The following is a 13,643-nucleotide window of genomic DNA, read 5'->3' as shown; positions in this document are numbered from 1 at the left end:
CTCGCACCCAGTCAAGAAACGAAGCCAGATTAGATGCTCTGTGTTTGTGGAATGAGGTGCATGGGGGCACAAAAACCTCATCCATGTACGGTTTCACCAGTACTTGACCAACTAACGCCTCTGCATCCCGTGTCTTGTCAATTGTAGCGTAAGTCTGGAGGCAGTGCCGTATGATGTCCACATTGGAAGTCTGAAGCCCTTCTAGCAGCAGGCCTCCCAGGGACTGCTGCAGCATGGCCGTAATGTGGGCTATACGCTGCAAGAACAGAGAGACCAGGAAAGAAGGTCCAGGCACAACAGTTTCTAAAAGCTCAAATATATGTGTATAATTTATATACATATGTGTTATATATATAAAGCGAGCCTCTAATTCTACCAGAATATATGTAAGATTAAAATCCCAACATTTCCTAGAGAATAACAATGAATCTCTTCTCCCCATGATTGCTTTCTTTCTTTTTTTTTTTTAAAGGTTTTTTATTTATTTATTTATTTATTTGTCGAGAGAGAGCACAAGCACATAAGGAGGCATAGGCAGAAAGAGAAGCAGGCTTCCTGCCAAGCAAGGAGCCCAAGGTGGGACTCGATCCCAGGACCCTGGGATCATGACCTAAGCCAGAGGCAGTGGCTTAACTGACCGAGCCACTGAGGCGTCCCCTCAGTATGATTTCGTTGAAAGTAAGTTGGCTTCATCAAAGTGAAGTTTAGACAATTACGGAACAACAAAAAGTTATTTGCCTCTTAAGCTACGGAGTAAATCTGACAAACGTGCATTTAAACCCAGTCAAGGGCTTTGGATAAATGAACTCTGACTACATCATATGATGTGTCAAGTTACATGAAATTCAGAATTAATTTTACTTGCATAGTTTGGAGACTACGCTTGTGTCTTTACACAAAATCTATCTAGTGTGACATAATGGAAGCAGGGTCCCAACCAGGAGATACTGAAAAAAAAAAAAATTCAAAGCTAGCTTCAAAATCATGTAGAGTAGCAATTATCAGGGGGCAATGCTAGGTCAAACCAAAATCATCCAGGAAATTCGCAAACAGCAAATTGAAAATCGAAACCAACACTTACTGGTCTTACTTTGTCCAGAAGAGGCATGCCTTTGCTCTGAACAGCATGAAACTGTAACTGGTTAAATTCTGTGGCAATTCTCTCCAAAATCTCTCTAGTCCAGAGAGGGCTAGTAGAGACAATTAGAGAAGTGTAATTCCCAAAGTTAAAACCTGCCACCCCCACCGCCCCCCCCATGCCTTACAGCGCTCAGGCACCTGCACCTGCACGCCATCAATTTTCAGGACAAACTGTCTGTGCAGCAGGCCCCAGGTGCGAGGGGTGAGGAGCGGGGAGGTCATAGAAGCCACCGACGCAGCCTGGCCCGGGCCACAGGGCCCAGGCAAGGGGATGGAGCTATTTTAGGTCAGTGTGGGTACAACTGCATGTTTCCACCACACGTCCTCGGGCTCTCCCATTCGTGCCCTTCTTCTCCTTCTCTTCTTCTCCCATTCTCTAACCCCCTCCTCTCTCTTGCCCTGTCCTACCGTTCATACGCGAATCCCCCTCTTCTCCGCCTGCCTCATTCTCCCTCCCAAGTACCTCCCCAGTACCAACTACTGCTGTCTCCTCAATCAGCTAAAACTGACCGCCTAGCAGCAACCTGGGAAATCGCTCAGAGCAGCGGACTCCAAGTTTACATTTACCCAATCGGCAGAAAGAGCAAGCTCGGTGCTCCGGGAGCTGGTGAGAAATCACTCACAGTGCATCTGCCCTCAAGTGGACTGGATACACTTCCCTCTTGCCCCCCACATTAGAAAGCATCAACCCCATTCAAAAGGAAGCCGAACAGTGAAAGAAAGAAAAACAAAACCCACAATAAAGGCCCCAAAGCCCCTGCTGGGCTCTATGAGGCATCCCACATCTGAGGATGGGCAGTCAGGTAGTGAGGAAACACACTGTAAGGAAACCCAAAAATGTCTGGAGACCTGCCACGGTGTGCCCCGTCCCAGAGCATCAGAACTGGTGTGGAGGGAAGGCAGGCGCTCAGCACGACCAATGCAGAAGCCTAATCCCAACCTCTACTGACTGATCCCATGCACATTTCCTATTTATCCTTATCTCGGCATTTCTGGGCCTGGCAGAGCATGATGGATTTACCGTGCACTGACGCTGCTCTGGCTTTCCTGACTCCAGAGCTCAGAGCTGCTCTTCTGGAGAAAAAAGTCCTCCAAGGTAATTCTGAGCAAGAAAGCGCACAATGTCTGTTTATCAAGGACAGTGCTGCAAAGGGACAGGATTGTAGACACAGAGCTCACTGAGGTGTTTCTATCCGAGGAGCACAGCAGCAACAGCAAAGACGGGAAGAACACTGGAGGGCCAGCTCCCCAGGGGCCGAACGTGGACATGGCTGGAGGGGCTGCAGGTGCTGCCAAGGGCCGCAGCAAAGCAGAGCCGCTGGAGACACACGGGCTGCAGAAGGGCCGCGTACAGACTGTCTGCTAAGTGTGGACGAACCTGGGCAGAAGCACGAGTACAACGGGCTAGAGACACAAGCACAGTGGAGGCTGACCACTTAGTTGAATGCCTTGATGTGAAAGGGGGCAGAGACCTAGGACCAAAGAATCGCTTCCTTTGGGATGTGTCCGTTCTTAATCTCCATCATGAGACATGTGGAGCATATGGTCTCTCAAGTTCCTTCCAAATCTAAAACCTTAATTCCTAAAATTTAGAAACCTAACTCCGCCTGCAGGGGGAGGGACTGTTAGCCTCACACAACAGAGCACGCAGGGCACGCAGGGCACCAGGCGACCTTGACGCAGGCAGCCCAGCTGGTATGTGCAGAACCAGCCCGGGCTACTCCCACTGCACCACTGTGTGTCTCACGGTGCTGACAGGACCTAACTACTCATTTTCTGAGTCACTCATCTACCCTGGCTGATTGAAAATTCACACCAGGAAGGGAACAAGACAATCACAGTATAACAAAGAGAGCCATCATCTTTTTCCTATTTCATAAGCTTTTTCTTTCCTGTTTGTAAATTTCAACTGGATGTGTCCTATACTGTTTCATAATAATATAATGCTGGTGCAAAATACATCAATGGTAATACTCTGGGCATGTCTAGGAAAAAAAAATGAGATGGAGAAAAACCAAGATGAATGGTAGGTATGCCTTAAAGATCAACAGGACTTTGCTAGTCCTCAGGGAAGGTGATTCCAAATATACTTTTCCACTGCAAGCATAATGACGTGTTGGAACTGTGGTCTATAACCAAAGGGTTTATAGGAACGTGTTATAGATTTCATTTCACCATTTCATGCTCTCCACTCTCCTGGAGCTACATTCTAGCCACAAACCTGGATTTTCTTCTTGTTTAGAAATGAATTCTAACTAAGCCGTCCCCGCCTAATTAGACTGGATGTGAAGTATTAATTTATGTGCTACTTAGTTAAAAAAAAAATGCTTACCTGCTTGCTTCTAGTGCAGAGGTTTCTTTAGAACTTTGTGAATTTAAGATTTTTTCAATCTTTTCAACTGATCAAATAACTTGTATAAGCCTCAACACACACATCTATAAAAATAAAAATTAAGCAAACAAAAAACGTCACCATCTTTACTCTTAATCATCTTTATTTCCCATGCTAAATGCAGGAAAATATAAGACCAAAAGTTAACTTCAAATATATAGGGCATGCTATATTTTGAATATTTCTATGAAACACAGAATTCTCAAGAATGCAAATCTTAGTTCTAGAATAAGCATACTTCCATATTCTATTGCAAGTTTATAGAGAAAAAAAAAAAAACCCTAGACTTTGCTTTCTCATATTCTATACTCTTATTTCTTCTTTTCCCCATCCTGAATCTTTCTATGGGCATTTCTTTCCTTTTTTTTTTTAAAAAGATTTGTTTATTTGAGAGAGAGAGAGACTGCATGTGCGCATGCAGGGGAGGGGCAGAGGGAGAGAGAGAATCTCGAGCAGACATCCTGCTGAGCATAGAGCTCAATGCGGGGCTCAATCTCATGACCCTGAGATCATGACCTGAGCCAAAATCAAGAGTCGGACGTTTAACCAACTGAGCCACCAGGCGCCCCTCCATTTGTTTTCTTATGGCCCTTTATTCATGTTTTAACTTTGGCTTCCGATCGTACTGACCCTCTCAGTTTACATGTGCATATACCTATATGGCCAAGCACCAAATCATTAAAGACCTTTTACACTACAAATATTATCAAAGAAGTTGAGGGACATTATGAAAACTCTCATCCTTAAAGAACAAAAAAATACAAAGTCATCCATTCAATAAATAGTTACTGAACACCCCTGGGAGCTCGACATTCATTCCTACGGGGGGTGGGGGAGGAGGGGGACACGAGAAAATAAAGCAAGAAATACACCCTGCTCTCATAAAGCTTACTGTTTTGTCTGGAAGCGCATGACAAGCATTCTTTGGACAAAAGCTGTGAGGAGAACCAGAGGTGAATTAAACAGAAGGTCCCTCAAACAGGCTTTCTCCCCACTGAGATTTTAACTAATATGCTAATAATACACATAGAAAACATAGTACAGAGCAGCAGGCGAGAGTCAGAAGCCCAGACTCCCAATGCCCACTGTGCCCCTACATCGTTATGATCATGAATGACATCGGGGACACTTGAAACTGGAGATAGCACTAAGGGGCACACTCCCGGGGTGAGCCCTCAGATGTAAAGAGCCGTTGCCTGTCCCACACACCTGAAACTAAGCCAACATCACATGCTAACTACTGGGAATCGAAAAAATTAAAGTGAACACCAGAACATAAAGAACAAAGGATCAGAAAATAACAACAAACATACGGCAGAACCCTGAGTTTGCTTTGGAAAGCCCACTTCTCCCCTAGTCTCTAATATAGGCCTATTTTCTTTACAGGGCCGCTGACAATTTATACAGTCGTTAACTGTCAAGCGCTGCACCGACAACAGTTATCACGGTTTCTTGTTCTGGAAAAAGTGAGTGATCTTGAGATTGTGTGGGTACCTCTGAAATTCTGTCTTATTATTTCAGGTAGATAACGTGACATAATGCATAAAATGCACATGCGTGAGAGCTTTGAAAAAAAGCTGAATAGTGCTGACAAGTTCGTGGAGAAAAGAGGAGAGGGCTTCAACTGGCATGCAGCATAAGAAATCTACTGGAGGGTACCTTTTTCTTCCTTATGTCCTCTTGTTTACACATTCATTCATCTACTGCCCGAATTCCTTCCCTGAGTGATGACCTGAGACTCTTTAAAAGAATAATAAATAAAACGTATTACAGACATTGTTTTGTCACATTATCAAGTTCCTACATCTCATTCAATTCCACAGAACTTAATACCTGTGCACCAGTACTATGCAGATATTGACAAAAAAAAAAAAAAAACATGATATACCAGACATAGTTACTGTTGAGGGGACTCATGATCTGGGGGCATAATGACACGAAGGCAGGGTTGCATGGCCAGAAGAAGAATGACACATATACAGTGAAAGTTATGGGGATGAGGGGGCTTAGAATGGAGAACAGATAATATGAAGCAAAGTACAGGAGAGTCTGGAAATGAGACGGGGCTCGAATCGGACTCTGAAAGCCATGTGTACACAGCTGCCGAGGTGGGGAGGGGATGGGGAGCAGATGTAAGTGCACACACACTCAGGGGCAGGGTCAGACAGGCACACAGCCATGTGCACTGCAGGCTTCCTTCTGGAGAGAAGCAAAAATAGGAATGGAGGGCCAACTTCACTGAGATGAGGTCTTTAGATTCTGCATATTTTGGAGAATGAAAGAATGTCAAAGCACTGATGCATGATGATGAAATGTGGGTATGGAAATACCAGGAATCAAGACTGAAGAACAGAAGACCAGAAAAAGGCAGAGCACAGAGGTAGAGAAACATGTCCAGAAGCTAATGAATAAAGAGATAATTAGGAATTAGGGCCAAAACAAAGGTTAACAGAACAACTAGAATGAAGTAGGCATATCACAAAAATTCCACAGGAAGGTGAATTAATTCACTCCATCAACATTATGAAACACCTCCTGGACGTCAGTATGGTGGCAGCCCACAGGGATGTAATGAAGACAGATATAGTCGTATCCCTCAGTGGTCTGAGAATCTCACAGAACAGCTTCAGAGTTGGGACCAGAAAGGCAGGTCAGGCCTGTGGCTGAGCAGGACCAAAGTGGCCATAAAAACAGGCCATGGAAAAGGGAGGGGATACAGTGATGGCAGGGGGTGAGGTGGGACGGGGCCTGTGTGAGTAGAGCAAGTCTGCCTCCAGGGAGAGAAGAGTGGGAGGCCAAAGGAAGGCTAGGCTTGGGAAACAACACCACTATGAGGCCCCGGGGAAAGAGGCACACCAAGGAGGCAGTGGGAGAGCCCCACAGCGGCTGGTGTGGAATCCAACAGCGGACCACGAAAATCCCTTCCATTCCAAGGAAAAGTACCTTTAACAAGATTTTGTAAAATTCAAATGAGACATAAACCATGGAAAGTATTGGCTACCTCAAGGCACAACTCAAGATTTTTACCTGTTTCACGAACTCTTTCCTGCCTGCCCCTCCCCTAGGCTTCTCAGCACTGATATTTCCATTACTCCGCATTTTTTCTTGGTTCTAACCATGTACTGTGTCTTCCCTTAAATTATGTTCTCCTTATATTCTCTCTAGGATGCAGGCACTGTCTTAGGGGAGGGATGCACGAGGCCACTCAAGCTAGAGGAGACACACAAGGAAGGATGGTGTCGTTTATGACAAGTTTTACGACAGGGCATCAGAACGGACAGAGGCCGTAAGTCAGGGCACCAGACACAGACGGGGGGGGGGGGGGGGGTGGGAGACAGGGCAGCACAGTTTTCTGTTAGAAGTGATGCCACAACTGCCCCTCCACTGTTCACCCAGGTGGAGTTCCTATTCCCAATGGCTTAGAGGTGGGGAGTCCCATTCCCACAACAGAGATTTTTCTGAGAGAACATGCAAATGTAACATTTATTAAGTATTACATTTTATTTATATTATCCTTCAGTTCCATTAGGGATTACACAGTTTTTGTAGATCAGCCCAGGAACCTAACCACACGTAGATTACGTGGGTGTGGGGGGGGGATATTTACAAGATTACAAACTGTTAAAATACAAGTCATTCGTAAGTTAGAAACCACTTACATATGACCAAAGTGGCATTAATACGTTGAATTTGGAAATATGCTTCCTCTCCCCTGACATTTTAAGGTTGTCTACTCTGAGAATATGTCTTCTTCAAATCGAACATGTTTTTTTTTTAGGTTTTTAGCATATGCAAAAAAACAAAATCATTTACAACTCTTCTGAAGGTGAATATTATAATCATGAACCGTTAAAATACAACCACCAGTACCACCAAACTAACAGATGAAAAGAATTCTTAGAGAAAAGCCGACGAGGACAACAGGCGTCACAGCAGACTGTTTTCATTAATTTGGGACTTACCAGAACTTCTCGTAACTGTCCCAAAGGCACAGAAAGTTGATTGAGGGCTTTGTCCATGCCAACCTAAAGGCAAAACCAGGTTGGCACAAACACATCACGATAAGGAGTAATAGTGACGTATCTATTTAACAATCAAAGCAGTACCAGATTTAAATTATTTTTTTTGGCACAACCGTATTTTGCTACATAACTAGCTAAACAACAGAAGTGTTATTTGGCCATTAATGTTGTTCATAGAATATGAAAAAAATCTGTTGAAATACATGAAACTATAAAAATAAGGGAAGTCATGAGAAACGAAAGTTTCCTTAAGAACAATTTGCCTTTAGATGACATTTTAAATGAATGTGAAAAATTTTCACAGAAGGTGAACAGTTCTCTGTCTGTAACTGATGATACTCAGCCAGCTGATGTGAAAGTCTGACGGGCTACGTCTCTCTTAAACATTATTATAAGCCTTGAGAAAAATAGAAATTAAACAGAAGTAAAATTTTCTAGGTTTTTAATCCTATTGGGATATTTATCTTAGTGGTATATTTCCCAAAAGCAAATGTGCATCATTAATTTTAATGCTTCTTGAAATTCCCACGGAGCTGCAACTTTCTGTGCTTCTCTGGACAAACAGATTTAAAACAAAATGAAGCATCAACAAGGAGACTTTTCTGCCAAGTAACAAAATTCAACATTTCTAAACGGCTTTTACAAACAATTGATAAGCTCACTGCAAATCATTCTTATATTTTTATAAAACCAAACTTTTTAAATATCAATATTGGCCAATGTTCCCTCAACCTAGCTCTGGCTAACAGATATACCTGGGAGTAAATTAAACATTGTAAGAGTGGTGGACATTTGCTCCTACAAATTAGTCTAAATCAAGGAAGACTTCAGGGTAATCACTTAGCAACTAATAAAACAACCCCTTGGGTATTATTATCCTTTACTTTTCACTGTTGACTAATGAATTTGAAACATAATCAAACTAGAGCAACCTTAAATGAATAAAAACTAAAACAAACAAAAAAAAAAATGTATTCCAAAAAGTTTAGTTCTTTTATTAATGAAATTGGTAATTTCTTCAAGTTTCTGGTGGGGTTGGTGGGGTAATCAACTGAAAGGTTTCTAAAAACTCTGCCCTTTTAATAAATATGAAGGAGAGAGAAAGTGTGTGTGTGTGTGTGTGTGTGTGTATATGTGTGTAGGACTTGTGAATTTCAGGTTTACCAAGTTTGTGGAAAGGTTGACAAAATCTGCATAATCCTTGTTGATGAGCTCCACCATGGCTGTTTTAAAAGTTTATAGTAGAGTTCCAGATCTCCTCTTAGTTCCTCCAGCTGGACACGCTTCCTACAGTCAGACACAAAGTGATCGACGTCGAAATCTTCCTGAAAATCAAAACAGAAAGAAAAAATGATTGCACTGATACCACATTTTACATAGAAAAATAAGATCAGAGAAAGAATAAGAGGCCGTATTACTGCAGGGGAACACACACACAGGGACATCAGGGGGTCTGCTCACTTCCTAAGATTATGGGAAAGGGGCCCCTCACCAAGACCATTCTCTCCAATTGCCTAACTCTACAGGCATTTTATTTCTTTTAATTATACATTTCAAAGAGGCTCTTCTCAAAATAGAAACAGCTTTTTCTTCTTAATTTTAAAAGTAACAAATGTTCACTGTCAAACTTTCAACCAACCAAGAAATACTTATGTAAGAGAGAAAAAAAAATCACCCACTCTCTAATGCTCTGCAGTTAAGTACTATTAATGTTTATTTTTCTTCACTATTTAACACAGCGATTCACATCCTACCAGACTTTGTTTTGGTCTTTCTCTTTACTTTTTTTTTTTTTTAAGATTTTATTTATTTGAGAGAGAGAGACGAAGAGAACAAGTGGGAGGAGGGGCAGAGGGAGAAGCCAGCTCTCTGCTGAGCTGGGAGCCTGATGCCAGGGTTCATTCCAAGACCCTGAAATCAAGATCTCAACCGAAGGCAGATGCTTAACTGACTGAGCCACCCAGGTGCCATAGTCTTTCTCTTTAAAATATAAATTACTTTTGGGGTGCCTGGCTGGTTCAGTGGGTTAAGGCCTCTGTCGTTAGCTCAGGTCATGATCCCAGGGTTATAGGTTCAAGCCCCGCATTGGGCTTTCTGCTCAGCAGGGAGCCTGCTTCCCTGTCTCTCTCTCTGCCTGCCTCTCTGCCTACTTGTGATCTCTGTCTAATAAATAAATAATTTTTAAAAAAATAAAATATCAATTACTTTTTAAAGAAACTGACATATAATGGACACATGTTAGTTTCAGGCGTACAACATAAAAATTCCATATTTTTATCTGTTGTGAAATGATCACCCTAAGACTAGTTAACATCTATCACCAAACATACACATTTTTTTCTTGTGCTAAGAACTCTTAAGCTTTAGCAACTTTAAATACATAATAATATACGGCACCTGGGTAGCTCAGTGGGTTAAGGCCTCTGCCTTCGGCTCAGGTCATGATTCCAGGGTCCTGGGATTGAGCCCCACATCAGGCTCTCTCCTCAGCAGGGAGCCTGTTTCCTCCTCTCTCTCTGCCTGCCTCTCTTCCTACTTGTGATCTCTGTCAAATAAATAAATAAAATCTTAAAAAATATATATATATATAATATACTATGCAGCCATCAAAAGAAATGAAATCTTGCCATGTGCAATGACGTGGATGGAACTAGAGGGTATGCTGAGTGAAATAATCAGAGAAAGACAATTATCATACAATCTCCCTGATATGAGGAATTTGAGAGGCAAAGTGGGGGGTGTGGGGGTAGGGAAGGAAAAATGAAACAAGATTGGATTCGGAGGGGGGCACCTGGGTGGCTCAGTGGGTTAAAGCCTCTGCCTTCGGCTCAGGTCATGATCACAGGGTCCTGGAATTGAGCCCCACATCGGGCTCTCTGCTCAACAGGGATCCTGTTTCCTCCTCTCTCTCTGCCTGCCTCTCTGCCTACTTGTGATTTCTGTCTGTCCAATAAATAAATAAAATCTTTAAAAAAAAAAGATTGGATCGGGAGGGAGACAAACCCTAAGAGACTCTTAATCTCACAAAACAAACTGAGGGTTGCTGTGGGGAGGGGTGTAGGGAGAGGGTGGTGGGGTTGTGGACATTGGGGAAGGTATGTACTATGGTGAGTGCTGGGAAGTGTGTAAGCCTGACAATTCACAGACCTGTAACCCTGGGGCTAATAATACATATTTCTAATAAAAAATAATAAAATTAATATACAATAATATACAGTATTATTTACTACAGTCACTATGATGTACATTACATCCCCAAGGCTTATCTTATTAACTGGAAGTTTATACCACTGGACCCCTTCATCTATTTCCTCCACAACCTCACCTCTGGCAACCACCAATCTGTTCTCTATGACTTCATTTTATTTTGTTTTTTAGATTCCACATGTGAGGGAGACCATACAGTATTTCTCTTTCTCTGTCTGACTTATTTCACTCAGCACAATATCCTCAAGGTCCATCCATGTTGTTGCAAATGGCAAGACTTCCTTCTTTTTATGGTTGAGTAATATTCCATCACACACACACACATTTTCTTTATCCATTCACCCCGTTGGTGGACACTTTAGTTATTTCCAAGTCTTGGTTGTTGTAAATACTGTGATACTCACTACCGTGAGTGTGAGTCTTGCTGGCCGCTAGAGCCAGATGATCTAGAGGTATACCCTGGGTAGCAACTGCAAACCTCGGGGCATCATACGAGCATTCAAGCTCCTTTCCAGGAGATACCAGAAAGCAGAAGCAAGGTAGAGGGACAGCGCAAAGATAGTACCCATCAGCTCCATCTTTGGAGAATACCTTACTAGGCTCCCACATCCAGGTTAAATTAGATGCCTGCCCCTCAGGGCTTTAAGATAAGCAAATGAGCCTCTTTCACAGAAATCTGAACCCATTTCAGTCTGCTGCTTCTGTGCTGAGTTCCAGGGTGGGTCAGTCTATTCGCGGGCGACTGCTTTAAGAACTGTTTCTCAGTTTGCTTTAGCCTTGTGGGTCTCATGGGTGCAAGCTCTGATGGCTTTCAAAGCTGGATGTTTTGGGGTCTTGTCTCTTAGATGTACGTCTTGGAAGTTGGGGTGCCAGAAGTGGGGCTCAAATCCTTTGCTCTTCAGGGAGAAGCCTGGGGTTTTGAGTACCCTCCCAATCCCAGGTCACTGTACCAGGGGTGGGGTTTATGGCAAGACTGATTCTTACTTCAACATAGGTTTTTTTCCTTACTCACCTAATGTGTAGGAGTCACTCAGCTAGTTGTAGGGTTTTTTCCACAGGAAGTTTTCCCATATGGAGCTATAGATTCAGTGTGTATTTCATAGAAGAGATGAGTTCAAGATCCTCCTATGCCACCATCTTGAATGGAAACCCCAGACCTTCTCTATGTATGTGTGTACACACACATATGTGTACACACACACACACACACACACACACACACACAAATATTCATGCTTATCTAAACTATTTCCCAGCTAGGGGCACCTGGGTGGCTCAGTGGGTTAAGCCTCTGCCTTCGGCTCAGGTCATATCTCAGGGTCCTGAGATCAAGCCTCACATCAGGCTCTCTGCTCAGCTGGGAGCCTACTTTCCCCCCTCTCTCTGCCTGTCTCTCTGCCTCCTTGTGACCTCTCTCTCTGTCAAATAAATAAATAAAATCTTAAAAAAAGAATAAAAAATAAAAAATAAAAACCCATTCTATTAAAAAAAAATTCCCATCTAAAAATATAACTTAAATGTCTTTACGTAAAGCACATACATTTCTATTAATATTTTATGTGCATGCTGAGTGTCCCATTGAACAGATGTTCCAAATCTTTCATAACCTATTTCCAAGTATTGGTCTCACAGGATTAGCTATCCTGTGTTTCCCCTTTACAATTCTCTGATACCCGGGTAGGCTTATATGCTTAGAGGCAATAAATTACTATCTACTTCCCCTGTGACTCTGCTACTCCATGACCTGTTTAGTCAGCAAGAATCAAATGTGATGATTCCCAAACTAGTTAAGGACACCTACACTTACTTCGTAATTATACAGCTTCATTAAACACTATGTAAACCAACAAAATATGACTGTAAAAAAAAATCACTGTTCTTTTGAAAACTAACACAGCTACTTTGGAAAGATTTGATACAAAGAAATCAATAAGAAAATTTTTGCTAAGTTAGGTATGGGTGAGATGACCCAGTACCAGGCAGGGAGGGAGTGATCCCAGGATTCTCACTCAATTCAGTTAAAGAAACTGAAACTGAATGCAAAAAAAGACAACATAGAAAGCTTTTTTAAAAAAGATTCTTTTTATTTATTTGAGATGCAGACAGACAGTATGAGCAGGGAAAGGGGCAATGGGAGAAGGAGATTCCCTGCTGAACAGGGAGTCCAATGCGGGACTCCATCCCAGGACTCCGAGGTCATTACCTGAACCGAAGGTAGATGCCTAACCTATTGAGCGACCCAAGTGCTGTGATAACTCAGAAATCTAATCTGCAGGCCAGTTTCCAGAGAAAAGACCTGGCACTGTTTCAATGGAGAATAAATGTACATATATTTTTTCCAAATAAAATGCTAAAAACTGTATGTACCATTCCCTAAGAGTACTTGTTTAAACTGACTTTTTTAGTTAATCAACCAAAGACTGACCCTGCTAGTGTCGGAGAGAAGGACTTCATACCAAACCGTAATTTCACAGTCATCTACAGAAAGCCACCTGCTTCTTACACTGGTGACCAAATTAGCCTGGACCTTTCTCTCCTGAGACCATCTCAGACCTTACATCATAGTTATGTAGTACATCACGGGAGGGGGTCTCGGTTCATAATCCTAGCCATCCTACTCACCAACTGTATACTTTTAGGTCGATCACTTTCCCTGCCTCAGTTACACATTGTTGAAGTTCTTGAACTTCATGATGGCATTCTAAATTGTATAACTGGGGTGCCTATGTGGCTCAGGTGGTTAAGCATCTGCCTTTGTCTCAAGTCATGATCCCAGTCTCTTGGGTTTGAGTTCCACATCAGGCGCTCTGCTGAGCAAGGAGCCTGCTTCTCCCTCTGTCCCTTCCTCCTGCTCCTGCACTCTCTCACTCTCTCACTCTCAA

At 42.6% G+C, this 13,643-nt stretch overlaps 1 protein-coding gene across 20 annotated transcripts in view; it reads right to left on the bottom strand.

Moving 5' to 3' along the window:
* The window catches only part of LOC123393634 (conserved oligomeric Golgi complex subunit 2-like), a 49,949-nt gene that overhangs the window by 16,394 nt on the left and 19,912 nt on the right, over positions 1 to 13,643 (bottom strand). For 3 of the 20 annotated variants that reach the window (XM_045086234.1, XM_045086247.1, XM_045086246.1), the window contains exon 1: positions 77 to 460. In XM_045086234.1, the coding sequence (XP_044942169.1) occupies positions 77 to 442 (366 nt within the window). In that variant the 5' untranslated portion in view covers positions 443 to 460. Of the gene's footprint in view, positions 1 to 76; positions 461 to 1,081; positions 1,453 to 2,319; positions 2,519 to 3,472; positions 3,577 to 5,191; positions 5,273 to 7,494; positions 7,558 to 8,718; positions 8,880 to 9,951; positions 10,004 to 10,345; positions 10,383 to 13,643 lie in introns of those variants that run through there. The other 17 variants (XM_045086236.1, XM_045086237.1, XM_045086253.1 and 14 more) reach the window with 16 other exon arrangements.

The sequence above is a fragment of the Mustela putorius genome, unplaced genomic scaffold, assembly GCF_011764305.1.
Source record: "Mustela putorius furo isolate JIRA1106 unplaced genomic scaffold, ASM1176430v1.1 tig00000921_pilon_pilon_pilon, whole genome shotgun sequence".
Classification (NCBI taxonomy): domain Eukaryota; kingdom Metazoa; phylum Chordata; class Mammalia; order Carnivora; family Mustelidae; genus Mustela; species Mustela putorius.
This window is presented reverse-complemented; position numbering and strand designations above follow the sequence as displayed.